The sequence below is a fragment of the Elgaria multicarinata genome, chromosome 12, assembly GCF_023053635.1.
Source record: "Elgaria multicarinata webbii isolate HBS135686 ecotype San Diego chromosome 12, rElgMul1.1.pri, whole genome shotgun sequence".
In the NCBI taxonomy this organism is placed as follows: Eukaryota; Metazoa; Chordata; class Lepidosauria; order Squamata; family Anguidae; genus Elgaria; species Elgaria multicarinata.
Genome location: NC_086182.1, coordinates 9,786,657 through 9,804,727, shown reverse-complemented (window position 1 = coordinate 9,804,727; position 18,071 = coordinate 9,786,657). Strand labels below are relative to the sequence as shown.

Genomic DNA, 18,071 nt, shown 5'->3' with positions numbered 1-18,071 from the left:
CCACTAGTCAGGTGCAGATCAGAAGCTGAACACAAACTTCTCAGAAACAAAGAGAACCAGGCAGGCGTGCAGGAAAACGAAAGCCCCGCAGCCGTCTGCGACCCTCACATCTTCACTTGTGATGTGACAAAGCAGGGATTAAGAAGTTATTTTTCCCCCCTTCGTTGCAAGAGGCTGGAGCCAAGATCGTGGCTTTTTTCCCCCTTCATCCTAGCCAGTCACTTATTAAAAATGTGAAGGGAAGGCTTCCTCCTCTAATCCCTCTTGCTAAAGATCCTTGATGAGGCCCTCCTCCCTCTTTATCCTAAAATCATATTCCACTTCCTGAGGTAAATATCACAGGACCAGCCCTTCCTCTGCCAACAGCTCTCACTGCCTCGAACTATAGTCCCCTTTCTGCAGGGCTTCGCAGGGCTCTCCAGATCCCGTCAGGAACAGGCTCTGCCATGTTTCCGGTCCCTCCAGGGAAGGATGAGGCCTATTTAGAGGGTCTAGTCCCTTGTGCTTAAGGAAAGGCCAGTGCCAAACACACAACCTCTCTCTCTCTCTCTCTCTCTCTCTCTCTCTCTCTCTCTCTCTCTCTTAAACACCATTCTCATAAACCTGTTTTTCCAGAATACAAAAAATCCTCACACCTCAAGCATGTGCTCACATTAACACACAACATCCATAGAAAACAGACACAGAACAAAACACAACCACTGAAAACAATAAATAAGAACAACTTCTGGATAAATCAAATTGCGTAACTAGAAGATCAAACAATGTAAAGTTTATTTATCACTCGCTGGAGTTCCCACAAAACAACAATAAAAAAACCCAACCACCCCCATGAAGTTTTAAAGGGTCAATTCATAATAACAATACAATGTAAAATGGAATTATTATGTATGACATCAATATATGGAGATACACTTAAACCTTGGGAGGCATTTTACTTTTCTCTGGGAGATTCAACTTGCGAAAAGGAGGGAGGCCCAAATATTGAAATAAGGGTCACTGCCGCTTTTGTGAATTACATTTGTAAGAGCACACAACTTTCAGGTCATTGACACAGATGAGAATCCCCTCCCCAGCTTCCTGCATACAATAAAAAGGTAGAAATCATCTGTCCTTTTACTGCCCTGGCTCTGAGTGCAATGCGGTGGTTAAAAAGGGCACCAAAGGGCAACTCATCTGCTCCAAGGGATTCTGACGCAAGCGGTCTTATTATTATTATTATTATTATTTATTTATATAGCACCATCAATGTACATGGTGCTGTACAGAGTAAAACAGTAAATAGCGAGACCCTGCCGCATAGGCTTACATTCTAATAAAACCATAATAAAACAATAAGGAGGGGAAGAGAAAGCAAACAGGCACAGGGTAGGGTAAACAGGCACTGGGTAGGGTAAAACTAACAGTCTTGGGCCGAATCTACACCAAGCAGGATATTGAACTATGAAAGCGATATATAAAAGGCAGGAGCAGGATATAGCACTATGAAAGTGGTATATAGTATGCGTCAATGGGCCACAACAGTAGACAGTGTATTTCAATGCTGCTATAAAGCAGTAGTGTGGCTCCTGCCTTTTATAGACCATTTTCATACCACTTTCATTGTGCAATATCCTGCTTGGTGTAGATTAGGCCTTGTTTCCTGTATCTTCTGATGAAACCTTAGCCAACTGGGCTCAACAGAGCCCCATTTAACAAAGAGACTGCAGAAGGCTCTGAGCAATTTTAACTCCATTCGAACCAGAAAATATCCAGGTCATTCACAGCCAGTAAGAATGAATAGGCTACACTGAACACCCCTCAGCTTGCCAAATGCTATTTAGGTTCCCATTGTTTCTTCAGAGGCTGAATTATAATACCCTGTGTAACAGCCTCCTTCAAGCTGATGCCCTCCAGATATTTTGGACTACAACTCCCAGCATTCCCGACCATTGGCCACTATTGCTGGCTGGGGCTGATGGGAGCTGTAGCCCAAAACATCAGGAAGGCATCAGGCTGGGGAAGGCTGCTCTGAACGGCAGCTCTGACACTTGGAATGGAGTTGGGGTATGGAGAAGCAAAGAGGCGACAGCTGGAATCTGAAGTTGAGAACCACGATGTGTACACGGAAAAACAGCAGTGGAGAAGGTGGTCGGAATGTAGGATGCTTCCTTCTACAGTGTCAGAACCATTGGTCCCTCTAGCAGCAACTTTCTAGGGTTTCAGACAGAGGTTTTCCCCAGAGCTGTCTGGAGATGCCAGAGATTGAACCTAGGATTTTCAGCATGCAAACTGGAAGTCTCTACCACTGAGCTGTGACCCTTCTTCCTTAGAACTAAAGGGCAACTAAAAGGATCAAGGGGCTGGAGCATCTCTCCTATGAGGGAAGGTTACAACAGCCAGGATTGTTTAGTTTGGGAAAAAGGAGGCTAAGGGGAGATATTCTAGGTGTTCAGTTGATCAGTTGCTGGCGTTAAGGCCACTTTCCCCAACCTGGTATCCTCCAGATGTTTGGGGCCAGAAGTCCCAGCATTCCTGATCACTGGCCATGCTAGCTGAGGCAGTTGAGAGTTGGTCCAAAACATCTGCAGGGCACCAGGGGAAGGCTGAGTAACCTATCATGGGCAAAGAAACTTATGTGTTGATTGGGCAAGGGCAGTGTGCCAAGGTTCAAGTATTTATACCAGGCAAAGCCAATCCAAAGACTTCATATTGTTTGCCTATCACAGGATGTGACGTTGCATCCCTCAAATCCCTTCTATGCCTGAAGAAGGCTCCAAAAAGCCCAGGCACATGGGATCTGAAGAGTTACCAGGATATGGTCTCGCTGCAAACCATCAAATTCCTGGTTGAAATGCTGGAGTTCCCAGTGAGGATGCTCCTGTTGTCACAGCCAAAGCTACTTATCCTGGTGAATGCCCCCCTTCCATCCCAGATCATAGTGGAAAACATCAGCAACTACCCCCACTGCCACCCCCATTGATGGCCGTCAAGGAGAACTGGACAGGTGAAATTCTTGCCATGGTACTGGGGCTGGGGTTCAGGAGGCGGCAAAGGTAGTAAACATGGCTACCTATTCACTGGAGGTCAAAGGTCAAACAAACTTAATGAGGGCCTAGCCGATTAACAAAGAGCCTGGCACTGTGGTGAGTGAGCATTAACAAACCCTTTTGTTCTCTCTTGCAGACTATTCCCTTCAGTTTGCTCAGTGTAATCAAATTAAATTGCATTCTTAATGGTTCATTTAGTGGCATTTAGAGCAACTCCACAAGTGGAACGGCAGAGATCAGCCTGCCTGGGTTGGGAATTAAAGCTAATAAGGAGATTAATTGGGGGAGGGTGGTGAAGAGGAGAGAGAGTTTCCGTCTGGCCTCTGAAATTATCATAATTATCATAAACCTAACATGAAAAATGAAGTACGGCCTCACGCTCAGGTTGCAGAACCAGTCTGTTGAGCTCACTCAGTGGAGAGAAAATGGTCTGGTGTGGAGACAAATAAAAAGGTGCAGATTTTAGAATCGTCATACTCTGGGCAAAGATGGATTCCAAGGTGGAAAAAGCAACTTTCACGCAAACGCTTTCTCTTATCCCTTCTAGAATCTCTGCCACTTACATCTGGCTACTTACAGAGGACTTCTGCCTACACAATCCAAGCACTTATCAGGAGCAAAGAAAGTGGCAAAAATAAATAGCTCTGCTACAAGAACCTAAGAATCATCTTGCTGCTCTCTCCACGCGAAAAGACAGGGGAGCTTATGAGAATCGGAAGAAAACTACCTTTGTCATTCAGCCTATCAATATTTATTTATTTATTACATTTCTATACCGCCCAATAGCCGGAGCTCTCTGGGCGGTCCACATTGTATTCATATTTACATATTTATAATCCGCTTTTCTTTTATTATTTTTTCAAAGCAGTTAACAAGCTGGTTAAAACCCTATCATAAAATGCAGGCGTCTAAAAACACCCTGGCCATTAAGACATAGATGAAATGATTAAAACAGATGAAAAAAGGCAGCATCAACAAAAGCAGTTAAAGGATCCAACACAGTAACCGTTAAAAACTCAAAGGCTTGCTGAAACAGATGGGTCTTTAGCGCCTGCAAGACTGACAAATCTCTACAGTGTGTTCTACAATTTAAGTGCCACTGTAGCAACCTCCATAAGAACATAAGAAGAGCCCTGCTGGATCAGACCAAGGTCCATCTAGTCCAGTATACTGTTCACACAGTAGTCAACCAGGAACCTGCAAGCCGGGCATGGATGCAACAGCAACCTCCCGGCCATGTTCCCCAGTAACTGGTGTATATAGGCTTATCGGGACTAGTAGCCACTGACAGTTTTTGCTTGCATATGGTCACAACTTCAATCTCAAATATCTTTGTTAATTTCAAAAACTAGCACGGAGGGGGAAAGAACTCTGACTAAAATCTTGGCGAGCTTCTGCCAATCATCATCATCATTTCTTACCCGCCTCTCCATTTGATCGAGGCGGGAAACAACAGTAAATATAAAATACATAAAACTGAATTAAGAACATAATATACATTTTTAAAACATCATAGAAACATTCTAAAAACATCCTAAATTCCCCTGGATAGGCCTGCCAGAAGAGATCAGTCTTGAATAATAATAAAATACAGCATAACAATACAGGGCTATATAGACTCAGTGTAAGAGAGCTCAAACGTCCAACCCTCATGTCCCATCCTCCCCAAACCATACAACTCAAGGCATGGAAATAAAAGCAAAACTTCCTAAATTCTGCAACACATATCCCAACTGCAGAATCTAGAACTGCGTAGCATAGATGCACAATGCGCGCACACACACGGTCTATACAGTTCCTGTTTCTACTCTTTCTATAAGAATTCATGGAGACATATGCTATGACACGATCATCCTGTTTTGAGAACTCTGAAGCCGATTATTATGCCTGCTTCAACTATCTCCTCTACGCACACCCCTAGACCAGAATCCCCAACAGTGTTGTTGTCGTTGCAGTGACAGTGGCGACAGCTGCAGAACTATTTCACGCCCATGTAGCAAGCAGAGGTTGAGGTGCGAATCGTGGTTAGTTGTCCAAAGAAGGACTGTAGCTGTGGTTCTTCGCAGTCATCTGTGCATTGACACATATGGGAGCTCCGAGCAGACGCAGCGGTCCCATTTGTGTGATGCACAGAGACTACGAAGAAGAAGGGATTGCTGCCACCGCGAAAGCAGAAGCTCGGGGTGACCCTATTCCTGCCTCTGCACAGTGAACTCAACTTTCTGGGCGAGCTAAGAACACCGCCACAAGCCCCTCGAGGCTAAAGCATCCCTCCCCTTGCTCAGGTCTCCTTACCGACTACGTCGAGCTGGTAGGTGTGGTTGATGGTTCCATATTTGTTCTCCACAAGGCAGGTATAGTTGCCTTTGTCTGATGGCACAACTGAGTCCATGATGATACTCCAGGTGGCAACACGAACCTGTGGGAAAGAGGCCGCAGAGAGCTCAATCAAGGTTACTCGCGTGGGGGTTGGATGGGACTAACAGCTCTGCCCCCTTTTTGCCTTTTCCTCCCAGAGCAAGGCCAAAGGTCTCACAGGCTCCTGTGCTGCGTGTTCTAGACTGCACGTAATTCCCGTTTTGAGGTCATGTTTCCCCATTTGCTATCCTGAGGGAGTAATTGCTGCCAGCTGGAGGCCTGACCACAGAGTCAGCTACATCTGGAAAATGGTATTATTGACGAGTGGGACGCATTCTCTTTGCCAGCACAGGAACCAATCTCAAAACTCCTCCAGCTGCTCTCCCACACAAGGGAAGGGTCACTTGCCCAAGTCTAACCAGGATGGCGCAGAGCACATGGGTCATGTGTGAAATTCTTTTGCACACGCTTCAGATTCGGCACAGAATTGGGCGTTTGGACCATCCTATCTTTAAGGTTTATTTATGTATTGAAATCCCATGTTTAAGGATACAACCCCCTGCAAGGCAGCTTACAAAAGAAGCCAGAAAATACAAAATACCAAGCAACGCACAGTACGTCGAAACAACTAAAAACAGCAGCAGCTAAAACCGGAGCCGGCATAAAACCATGCGATTCAATTAAAAAGCTAGGCGGCGGAACAAAAACAAAACTAAAAATGTAGACCTTGTGTTTTGCAAAGTGTGTGGACCATGCCCAGTGACAGCACAGAAACAAACAAAATGTAGAAAATACAAAGAAAATTACACAGCAGGCTGAATCTTCCTCTTTTCACATGCTAGCTTTCTATGCGTAGGATGTTATTTTCATGGGACAGCATTCTGACATGCTAGTTCCCACCACACTGATAGGTAGGGGCACCACACCTAATCGTTAACAAAGTAGGGTGGCCAAGTGTACAGAGGACAGTCCTCTGTTTGAAGTCCTGGAGAACTACAAGGAGGGAGAGCAGGCAGGAGCCTTGAAGCTGCCCATCAACAGTTCACTCCCAGGCAGCAGACTCAGCAGGCACACGGCACACTTGCTCACAGTCTTTCCTACTATGGTGAGATGTATTGCATTTCTATTTAAATTATTGCAATTCTTTTTAAACATGCATCAAGGGGCTGGAGATCTCCCCTATGGGGGAAGGTCACAACAGCTGGGATTGTTTAGCTTGGGGGGAAAAGGAGGCAAAGGGGAGACATAATAGAGGTGTACAAAATTATGCACGGTGTGGAGAACGTGGATAGGGAGACATTTTTCTCATTCTCCCACAATAATAGAACCCGGGATCAACCCATGGAGCTGATGGGCAAGAGACTCAGGACATATAAAAGGAAAGACTTCTTCACACAGCACATATTTAAACTGTGAAATTCGCTACCACAACATATAGGGATGGCTACCAATTTGGATGGCTTTAAAAGAGGATTGGACAAATTCATGGAGGAGAAAGCTATCAACGGCCACCAGTCCGGATGCCCAACTTCGGTATAAGAGCCGATTTTGCTGACATACACTAGTTGCTATGGAACACACTTGTGGGTTCCTGGTCAACAGCTGGTTGGCCATTGGGTGAACAAAGTACTGGACAGGATGGACCCTTGGTCTGATCCAGGAGGGCTCTTCTTATGTTCTTGACATGAGCAGGAAGGTGCTGTTGCACTCATGTCCTGCTTGTGGGTTTCCCACATGCAGCTGGTTGGCCACTGTGAACAGAAGGCTGGACTGGATGGACCTTCTACCATTGGGAAAGTTCAGTAGTGGTAGGCCAGCTGCCTCTGAATCCTCTCCTCCCTTGTTCAACTTTAAAGGGGGAAGCACTTTTGTGCTTCATGCAAGGGCAGCCTATAACAGTTGCGCAGCTCTGAAAAGCAAGACTGTGGAACTATTAGGGCCACATAGGCTACCTGGTGGGGCTAGTCTCTCCAGTGGCTTACGAGCCAGCTTGGGTAGACTGCCGGTCTGGAACTGTTGAAGACTAGAGCAAGGGCAGGCAACTGGGTGCCCTGCAGATGTTTTGGACTACAATTCCTATAATCACTAACCATTGGCCAAGCTGGCTGGGGATAATGGGAGTTGTAGTCCAAAACAACCGGAGGTCCTCAGGGTCACCTAGCCCTAGACTACACTTGATCTTAGTCAAGAGACCTAGCTCTAGACTAGAAGACGATATTCACCAGTTGCTGGGGAGCATGGGTGGGAAGGTGCTGTTGCACCTGTCCTGCTTGTGGGTCCCTTGTCAACAACTGGTTGGCCACTCTGCGAACTGATTGATGGACTAGACGGACCCTTGGTGTGATCCAACATGGCTCTTATGTCTCTCTATAAATCAGCACATGCACGTTTTGTGCAAATCTTATCCTTTTTTTTTTTTGGTGACACGTTTCCTCTTTTTTGGTAATGCATCAGTGGCCACTGTATAACCAACCCAGGACAGCTCCTGTTCTTTGGTTCTGAAGGGACACATTCAACTACTATCAAAGTACTGGTTTCAAACGAACAAGCTTATTGGTGGTCTGACCTTCACACCGGCTTTCCAGTCTGGAGGGTGCTAGCAGTAGTTAAGCTAATATCACACCCAGATATACGAAGACTCTGAATTTTCCTCCCAGAGTGTTTGAGATCCTGAGCTGAGCTGTTTGCTTTGCTGGATTCCTGACCTACGGCACCCTTTTCTAAGAAAAAGCTTAAGCATATCCTGGACAGGTGAGGGGCTGTGACACATCTCCTGTTGCGGCTGCAGCCATCTTTTGCCAAGATCATAGGCCAGCGAAGGCAAAAAAGTTAATAAACGAAGAGTGGCAAAAGCACAGCCAGGTTAAAACTGGGGTGGGTGAGGGTGGGGGGCTGCCGCATGACTCTTGCTGGAAAGGACCATTCAATTCAGAAAGCGACAAGGAGCAGCTGCTCAGCAGGTTTAAGCCCAAGAGGAGAGGAAAAAAATGACAGGAACTGTCTGTTCCATTAAAGCCACTATTGATTACTCAGGCAAAGTTTCTTTGACCAGACGTGAAGATTTAGAAAGTGAAAAGTAGGACAGGATGGCTCTTGTCTGTGTCAGTGGAGGATGCTAAAGGAGTTTTATTATTAACGCAGGGGCCTGGACGACACTAGCAGTGGGAGGTGTGGAGGCCACGCTGTGCTCGTGAGTCACTCCGGATGGAAACAAGTTGTTCTAACTGGAGGCGAATGGTTGAGGCATCTCAGGCAAGCCAGGAGCGCCCACTAGCAAGCGCCAGGATGACTTCTGCGTTGCTGCGCATTCAGCCAAACGCCTCCACTCGGCTTTGAAGAGGTTCAGCTACGACGAAGCTGCACCTAGACGGCATTTGGGCCTCGCTTGCGGGAGACGCAGGGGATACTTTTCCAGCTAGGGCAGGAACTCATCGGTGAACGCAGCCGGATGTGGCATTTGGCTGATTAGTTGCCTCCTTTCTCAATGACTGATTCATTGATTAAAACTTATGTAACATCCCACACAGGTGGGCCTTCTCCTCCCAAACCACTCTGCTGGGATGAGCAAGGGAAGTACAGTCTGAAAGCTGAGATGGAGTGGAAGGTAATAGACTTTGTTTGGGGAAACCGCAAACTTTCACCTAAAGCGGGGGAGCAGAAACTCAGGCTTGGAGGCTAAATTTGGCGCCGCAGGGGTCTCAATCCAACTCTCTAGGGGTCTCCACATAGCCATTCCCCCTCCTCTCCTGGACCAACCACTGAGCGTTTGGTGGTTTATTTGTTTTATTTATTAAAACATTTATATTCCACCTGATTTCATTAAGATCTCAGGGCGGCGTACAGATAAAACCAATTCAACAGTATAAAACAAGAAATAATGTACACAGCTAAAAACACACACATATTAAACCATTAATCAAGCTAAAACCAGTAGAAAAATTAAAAGCAATGAAAACAAGTAAAACCAGCTTTAGGCAAATTTAGCCTTCAAAGGCTTTGATAAAAAGCCATGTTTTAATTTGGTGCCGAAACAAAGCCAGCGTCGGTGCTAGTAGGGCCTGCCAGAGGAGGACATTCCACAACCAGGGGGCCACAACAGAGAAAGCCCTCTCCGATGTCCCACCATAAAGGTTGCATTCAGACAACATGACAAGTCAAAGGTGGGGTAATAATCACTTGTTTATCTAGGGGGTACTATCCACACAACATCATAATAATCAACTGTGGATTAGGGTCAGCGTTGAGTTGACTATTAGTCCACGCTCAGTTGACTCACTCAGCTCCCGCCCTCTCTCCCTGCTCAGTCCTCCCACTAGTATCCCATTAGCCATTGCTGCTGAAAATCTATCCTGCTGGCTGGGCTAGAGCAGCCGCCACTGCTTTGATCGCTCTTGCCTTGCGACTCTGTGGCTGACAAAATAACCAATGGTGGCTGAGGAAATAACCAATGGTGCCCTCCACACAACATAATAACCAATGGTGGTTCAAATAACCAACTCTGCACAGTGTTGGTTATTTGCGTTGATTATTTTGGCCAAATAACCAACTGTTGGTTAAAAAAACTCCCTCCACACAACATGTTTACCCATGGTGGGTTAAATAACCAAACACCGACTATTTGAACCACCATTGGTTATCGAGCTATCTGAACCCAGCGTATGTCTTGTGTCGGTGGGACGCAGAGGAGAGCTATCCAGGTTTGTTGCAGTTTTCCCCCCCATACGAAAAGGTTGAAATGCCTCTCTTAAGGCTTAATTACTGGCAGCAAGAGCTTTAAGCGACAATACGCTGGTATTTGGGGTTTTTCTTTAGTCCTGCCTCCTGTGCTTTCGGTGTCACTCACCACCGCCATGTGGATCCCGAGAGTTTCTCCAATATGAAATTTGGGCCTTGGGTTAAAAGAGGTCCTGGACCCTTGACCAAAGGGAATCCTCCATATCCCTTTCTCCTAGAAACTGCTTCCCCATGCTGGCTGGGAATGATGGGAATTGCAGTCCAACACATCCAGATGGCACCCAGTTGGGAAAGGCTGGTTTAGGAGAATATTACTGCTTCTTCCTACTTTAGAAACCGGTGCCATGGTGACATTCCTCCAGTTTCCACTTATTTATTTATTTTATAACATTTATATGTTGCCTCCCATTTTAAAAATCCCTGTGCGGTTCTCAACATATTACAGGACAATACATCATTAAAAGCAGAACTCCATTTAGATAAGTTAATGGTTGGGAAAAGCCAGAGTAAACAAATAAGTTTTCAGTAATCGTGAAAAGCACACGGTCGTTGGCGTCTGATATATCGCAAAAGGGAGGTCATTCCAGAAGGAGGGTGCCACCACCCTCCTTGCAAGTTTTAAATAAATGCCTCATTTCTCAAAGAACGAAGTGCCCAATACCAACAATTAAAACTGATCTCCCAAGGATGAATCAATTCATGCTTAAGTTGACTCATCTACTGATTAAGCAAATTTAAAAGGTTGCTGCCCTAAAGGAAGACTTTCTTATTTATCAGTACCTTGAAATACAGGTATTTCAACTGAATGACCCAGAAGCATTTCTCATTTACCTCTTTACTACCGAGAAACGCTATGGCACATTTTTATATGATCCCTGAAAGGACCTTAAAACTCTGCTCAAAAGCATAGCACTGTGGCCCTGCTGATAATCAGTGCCCTAAATTTACAATATACTAAAGCAGTGTGGGTGGGTGTCATAAACTGTGGTCCAGGAAGTTATTAGTGGGCTCTGACACATTTTGAGATGGCCTCTAAAGCCACAGTAAAATTAGCAAAATCAAATGCTGACGAGTTGGAAGTTTCTTTAAAGCTTCCAATACATGCTGAAGAGACAACCCATTTCAACTAAAAAGCAGCTTGCCTTTTCAGCAGCCTTACAAGCACCTGTGGTGAAAACTTCAAAGAAACCCCATATTGTGAACACATCCAGCAACTGAATTTTAATTCAGAAACCTTTGATGGCCATAAGAAAAGAAAAAGGGTCAGATCATGAAGGAAAGCAAACCAGAACAGCAGACCTTAACACGACAGAATTTGAAAACCAGAGCAAGAATTCTCTATTTTCTAAAAGGTGATTTCAGGGGGCAGACCACATAGACTCCTACCTTGTATCCGCCAATACGATGGTCAGGTTTGAATTCCCTGCCATTCTTCAACCAACGCATTGTAGGGGTGGGGGTCCCACTGGACTGGCATCTAAACTTGACTGTCTTGGCAGCAGGAACAGCATGGAGCTTCTTCTCCATCTTCTCAGGGTACGTCCAGTAAGGTGGAATAGCTTCTGAAAGAGATCCCAAAAGAAGCTGGGGCTTATACAATGTTTAGCCCAGGGTGAAGGGAATGGGGCACATGCCATCAGGAAGAACATGGCCCATAGCCAGGAAGGAGGGCAATCTTCCCTCCTCAAAGGTAAGACTTGAACTAGGATTATTGCCTGCCAGGCAGAGGTTCCCAGCTCCCTGCATCAACTGAGTTTCCTGGTTACAGGAAGCAACTTCAGGATGTTCAAACTTGGAGATTTCTACACTGCCCAGAAGTCTCCTGGTCATGGAAACCAGTTGACACTGGTGTATAAAACCCATGCTATTGCCTGCTATAAAGCTCTTGTGCTTTCCCTTAGAATGGAAAATTTGTTTTGAGGCAGGTCACTATCTCCAACAATAATCTAAATGCCTGCCTAGTTTTCTTTTTGTTTGAACAGGAAAATGTGCATTTCAAAATAATTTATTTATTTATTTATTATTATTATTATTTCTTCTTACCCACCTCTCCGTTTGGATTGAGGCGGGGAACAACAATTAAGTTTAAAATACATAAAACTGAATTAAAAACATATACATTATAAAAAATATCCTAAACTATCCTAAAAACATCTTAAAATTCCTCTGGATAGGCCTGCCAGAATAGAAAAAAATTCACTGGATAGGCCTGCCGGAAAAGAAAAAAGTATATATTTGTGTGTGCATTTAAAAAAAAAAAACTGTGTGTCCCCCCCACAAGACAAACACATTGACTAAAGTGTGAAAATGCATATCTTTTGAAAAATGTGAATTTTAAGGTTTGAGAATGCGCAAGCATCTTTTTTTAAAAAAAACAAAACAAAACTGTGCTCAGATTTTTGCTTGGGTTGCAAACAGAGCAGGTTTTAATTGCGAACTTAAACGAAATTCTCGTACATCCGTAGTCATGCATGGCTGCAAATATGACAGCTGCTATTTCCATCAGCGAGGGGGAGTGAAGGATAAGAGAGCCCTTTTCTATGGTCAGCTACTGGAGGTGGGAGTGGGCCTACAGAGTGTGTTTAGGACACCAAGGGCAAAATATGAGTAGAACTGCAAACTGCACAGGATATTGCCAGCAGACTGTGCTCAGCTGGGCAAGCATCGGTACTGCAAACACAGCTTGCAAGACAGAACTCCAGGCTGTGCTTGGGGCTTGCAGCTTTTATCAGCTCAGGCTGATATACCAGCTGCGCCCTTATCTGGACAGAGATAGCTTAGCTACAGTTATCCATGCTCTGATAACCTCTCGTTTGGATTACTGCAATGCGTTATACGTGGGGCTGCCTTTGAAAACGGTCCGGAAACTTCAACTGGTGTAAAACAGGGCAGCAAGGTTATTAACAGGGACTGGCCGGCGAGATCACATTACGCCAGTCCTTTTACAACTTCATTGGCTGCCAGTCCAGGTCCGGGCCCAATTCAAAGTGCTGGTATTAACATTTAAAGCCCTAAACGGTTTGGGGCCAGGTTATCTGAAGGAACGCCATATGTACCTACCCGGACCTTAAGATCATCTACAGGGGGCCTTCTTCGTGAGCCCCTGCCAAAGGAAGTGAGGCAGGTGGCTACTAGGAGGAGGGCTTTCTCCGCTGTGGCACCCCGGTTGTGGAACGAGCTCCCCAGAGAGGTCCGCTTGGCGCCTACACTGTACTGCTTTCGTCGCCAGCTGAAGACCTTTTTATTCACTCAGTATTTTAACACTTAATTTTAACTTAAATTTAAATTTTACTGTTTTAACTCTGTATTTTAATCCTATATCAACTTTGCTGTGTGGTTTTATCCTGGTTGCGCTTTTTATACTGTATTTCGTAATTGTGTTTTAAACTGTTGGGTGTTTTACTGTGGTTTTAATTTTTGTGAACCGCCCAGAGAGCTTCGGCTATTGGGCGGTATAAAAATGTAATAAATAAATAAATAATAAATAAATAAAAAGCTACTGAAAGAGATTCATCTCAAACGTACGGTTTGGTCTGGAGTTATCGGCCTCCTTCTCCTCCGAGGAGGAATCATCATCATCGTCATCATCTTCGGCAGATGGAAGAGCATCTGGGGGGGGGGGGAAACAGTTGGCATCAGATTCAATTGGATACATTGCTACCTTGCGGTGATACAGGAAAAGGGAAGTAGGCGCACAGCACCACCTCCCTATTGGCTTACAGTCTAGCCTTGATTCTTTCTGACCAGAGCTACACAGCAGACAGCACCTTAGGCAAATTAGTTCTGAGTATCAGAATCTGCTGGACCCTGGCAATGGGATGTTGATGCTGTGTTGTGCGTGGTCTAATAATTAGAGGGAATGGTAGAGCAGAGGGAGACAGAAAACAAGACAGAAGTGTGGATTATCTGGGTGAGCACAGGTCCAGAAATGCACTGGCCGCTGGCAAGTGCATTTTTCATCCTGATGAGATCCAAGTCTGGAGAAGAGCAGGCAATTTTGCTGACCCCACATTGAACTTTGGAGACGTCCCATTGCTTTCTGAGGCTGAGCGGCAAGGAAAAGCCCCTGCCGCCAGATCGGACTTGAAGAAGAGGGCAGGGGCTTGTCTGTAGTTGCAGTGAGCCTTACAGGTGCTTAGGGTGGCTCCAACATGGTATCACAATCGACCCATTCTTTCTCCCTTGGATGAGTGAGCCAAAATGTGTGGACACTTGAGTTGTGGACACTAAAATGGTTGAGTTGCCCCTTCAACAGCCTTTTAGGAGTATCAAGTCCAGCCTTCCCCAATCTGGTGCCCTCCAGAGGTTTTAGATGCCTTAGCCAACATGGGCAATGGTCAGGAATGCTGAGAGTTGTAGCCCCAAACATCTAGAGGGCACTGGTCACTTCATATGGATTAGCAGACCCACCAACAGTTCACAGCGTGATCGAATTTGTCTGGACCATACTACTACAGACTGCAGATGGAAGACAGCATTTATTTATTTCTATAAATAACACATATCATTTCCAACCACTGACTATGCTGGCTCTTGCTGATGAGAGTTGGAATCCAACATCATCTAGAGCAGAGGTGAGCAGAAGGTTTATCTCTATATGTTTTGGACTTCAACTCCCACAAGCCCATGCTAGCATGGTAAATGGTCAGGAATGCTGAGGGGCTGAAGTTCAAAACATCAGGAGATTTGCTTTCTTCCCATCCCTGGATCTAGTGGGCACCAGATTTCCCACCCCTGCCATACATTATGCCAATTGAGCAGATTTGTATAATTTCTTTCTTTGCCTAATTTATTCTGCACAGAATTACTCCTGGGGATGCAGAGTGCACCTGCAGCCACTGATAATCTTATTCAACCATCCCTCAGGATTCTGAGGTTTCAACAGGCTTTGCCCACACTTGTTCAATCATATCTTTGTAGCCATAAGGGCTGGAAACTTGCTTTCAAAAAATGAAATCCAAGATTCTCAAGGCACTGAATTCTGCAACCGATAGAATGCATCCTGGACTTTTTCAGTGCTTCCATAAAATTGCAGCACACAAGAGCTTGGAAGGCACTTGGAGATGGTTGCTGTTGTTATTGTTGTTGTTGTTGTTGTTATTATTATTCCCTGCCTTTTTCCCCAATACTGGGCCAGTAGAGTTGTCAGTGCTCACATAACGTGTTCATTTTTCCTGCCCCATCATAGCCTCTGGTCTGTAACATTCAAACATTACATGGAAAAAGCTGAAACACTCCCTGTCAGAAGAACTAGTAGCACATGGTGCAATAGATGTGTGTTCATTATTTCAGTGTGACTAAATAACGGCCATGATAAGTCACACTCTTCAATACGCTCCAGAGCAGTTTGGACACTGTTTTTAATGTATGTGCTGGCTTTTAAAGGATGACATCTCCACTGTTTCTGGCTCCATCCATGAACAGCCAACCCAACTGGAAGAGCTCCATGGGGGATCTCAGTCTACCACCCCAAATTGGGGCCTAAGGCAGCCTCCTGCAACCAGTGCTGTAAGAGCCTCCAGACGTAATGAAAATGAACTCATGAACTGTATCCAATGTTGGTCCTACTTAGAGTAGAACCAATGAAATGAATGGGACTTAAGTTAGTCATGACTAAAGTAAGCCCCATTCATTTCAAGGGTCTATTCTAAGTGGGACTAACATGGGATTACAACCCAGTGCTTTTACCAGTAAGAAGTAGAAGCAAAAGAAAAAGAGGCATCCGAGGAAGCCACCTTTCCAAGGCTCTGCAGGAAATCACAGGGGCTGGAGGCCTGATCTCAATGTAGGGGGGTGGGGGCTGGCCTTGACACCTCTCAGCTATTGGGTTCCTATTTCATGACTTTCCATGCAAGACCAGAGGCAAGGGTATAACCTTTTCCCCCTGCCCCACCCCTCTGCTTCTCAACAATCCAACAAGGCCATCACAACTGTCCATGGTTCTTCATCATATCGGCATCGAATTCCAAGGATAAATGTAATATTTCAGGCCAATATAAAAAGGAACGCATTCAGAGATGACAGTGAGTGATACCTAGCCCCAAAGGACATGCAGTTACCTACACAGGTTTATTTCTCTACTTGATCCCAAGGGCCCAGGGAGCACTACTTTATGCCCACCACTAGTAGGGTTTCATTTGGACCTTGATCCGTTTTCATCTGAAGTGATGCAGAACACAATCGCATTTACACAGCTTAAAGTCTGCCTTCTTTCACCACGGGCAGCTCCCACAGACACCTGGGACCAAAGGAAGGACTTCCAAGTCAGAGGGCATGAGTCGGAAGTGTAGCCAAGTTCCCCTCCTTTTAAGAATCGAGCTCTTCTCCCGACGATCCAGCGAGAGGCAGGTGAGGCTGAGAAAACGGGAATCTGAAAAGAGGTTCTATCACAGCCCAAACAGACCATCCCTGCTATGTCAGAAAGGGTCTGACATCAACTCATCTCTGCGGTGGCCTGCTACAAACCTGAGACGTTCACGGAGAAGTAGGTGGTCACGCTTCCTGAGGGGCTGTTGGTCATGCAGGCATAAAGCCCGGAGTCTTCGGGCACAGCATCCCTGACCTCCACCTCCTCCCCTGTGATGCGCGTCCGGTTGTTTTCTGACAGCTGGACCCCGTCTCGCACCCAGTTGATGCTCTGAACATCATCCCGTAGCCGGCAGCGCAACTGGAGGAGGTCGCCAGGGTGAGCCGAGTAAGACTCCACTTCAATGCTTGTTTTGGGCAGAACTGGAAATGTTAAGGGAGACAAAGAGAGGGGGAAAAACAAGGAGGAAGCAAGGTGTGAGTGGTTTATTGCAGATGCATTACTCTGGCAGCATGCAAACACCGGGGTGGGCGGGTGTCCTCCTACAGTCATGAGACGCAGGCCTCAGCTGCCATGCGGGTCTTTGGGGAGAGCAGGGGGAGCAAGAGTTTGGGGCGGAGATGTTCATTTTGATTATCGACACAGTGCCATCAATATACGCAGCGCTCGGCTTTTTAATACGTTATTAAAAACCAAACTGCAGCCGCAAAGCGTCGTGCTACAATGGGCAAGCGGCTGCATCTGGCCAAGCCAAAAACAAAATGGCGGGGCGAGACGGGAAATCCAACTCCAGCAGGAGCTGCACCTACCTGAAGCTCAGCAGCTTGCAAGCCAGCTGCCACGCAGCCTTCAGAGCAGGGAGGGCAAAGAAGAGGCAAGGGTTAAAAGCGATTGCAGGAGGATGAAAGCTCTTCCCTTTTCCCTTGCGTGATCCACACTTCTGCACAGGCTTCCCCATTAAGTAATTATTTCAGCACCACGCAGGGCTTGCTTATGCAGTCACAACTGCCCTGTATCTGGGCCAGTTCATACAACCAGCTTGCCATATGGTAAAACTGTTCCTGGATTGTCCCACTCCAGACCGCAGGTGGAAGGGCAGGTCGCAAGGTTAAGTGTTCCCCCCATGACATCAATTCAATGCACATCAAGAACTAGATTTCAGGGAGAAGAGTTCTAGCATTGGCATAAGCAGGGAACTCTTTTTACGGGAAACATTTGGATCTTGTAAACCCGTACTCTACCTGCAGTGGTACAATTGCTGGTTCCAGGTTTTAGAGGGCTCTTGGTCAAGATGCCCTCAGTCGTGACCTCAATTGTTGCCTCCTCCTCATCACTAGCACCTGCTTGCTCGCCAGGCAGAGAGCCAATGAGCAAACAGACAGTAGCACTTACTGCTCCTCCTTCACACCACCACTGTTGTGTAGGCCAGAGCAGGTGAGAGGAAGATGAACAAGCAGATTGCAATGGTGAAGAAGAGCAGTCCCAGAGGGATCTGGTCAGTAAGACCCCTTGCTAGGTTGTGGGCCCTCTGCAAGTGCCCAACCATGTCGACTTTTGACATTGGCCCTGAGTGTGGCCACCTCATTTGCCCTTTGCAAGAAACAGAACACTGTGAAAAACGAATTCATGGGCATTCGACTGTA

General features: G+C 45.9%; 1 protein-coding gene across 4 annotated transcripts in view; it reads right to left on the bottom strand.

The window, feature by feature from the left end:
- Positions 1–18,071, bottom strand: part of FGFR1 (fibroblast growth factor receptor 1) — a 115,219-nt gene that overhangs the window by 37,077 nt on the left and 60,071 nt on the right. For all 4 annotated transcript variants that reach the window (XM_063139281.1, XM_063139278.1, XM_063139280.1 and 1 more), the window contains exons 3-6: positions 16,587–16,850; positions 13,647–13,730; positions 11,508–11,683; positions 5,325–5,448 (exon numbers count right to left, since the gene is read on the bottom strand). In XM_063139281.1, the coding sequence (XP_062995351.1) occupies positions 5,325–5,448; positions 11,508–11,683; positions 13,647–13,730; positions 16,587–16,850 (648 nt within the window). The remainder of the gene's footprint in view (positions 1–5,324; positions 5,449–11,507; positions 11,684–13,646; positions 13,731–16,586; positions 16,851–18,071) is intronic.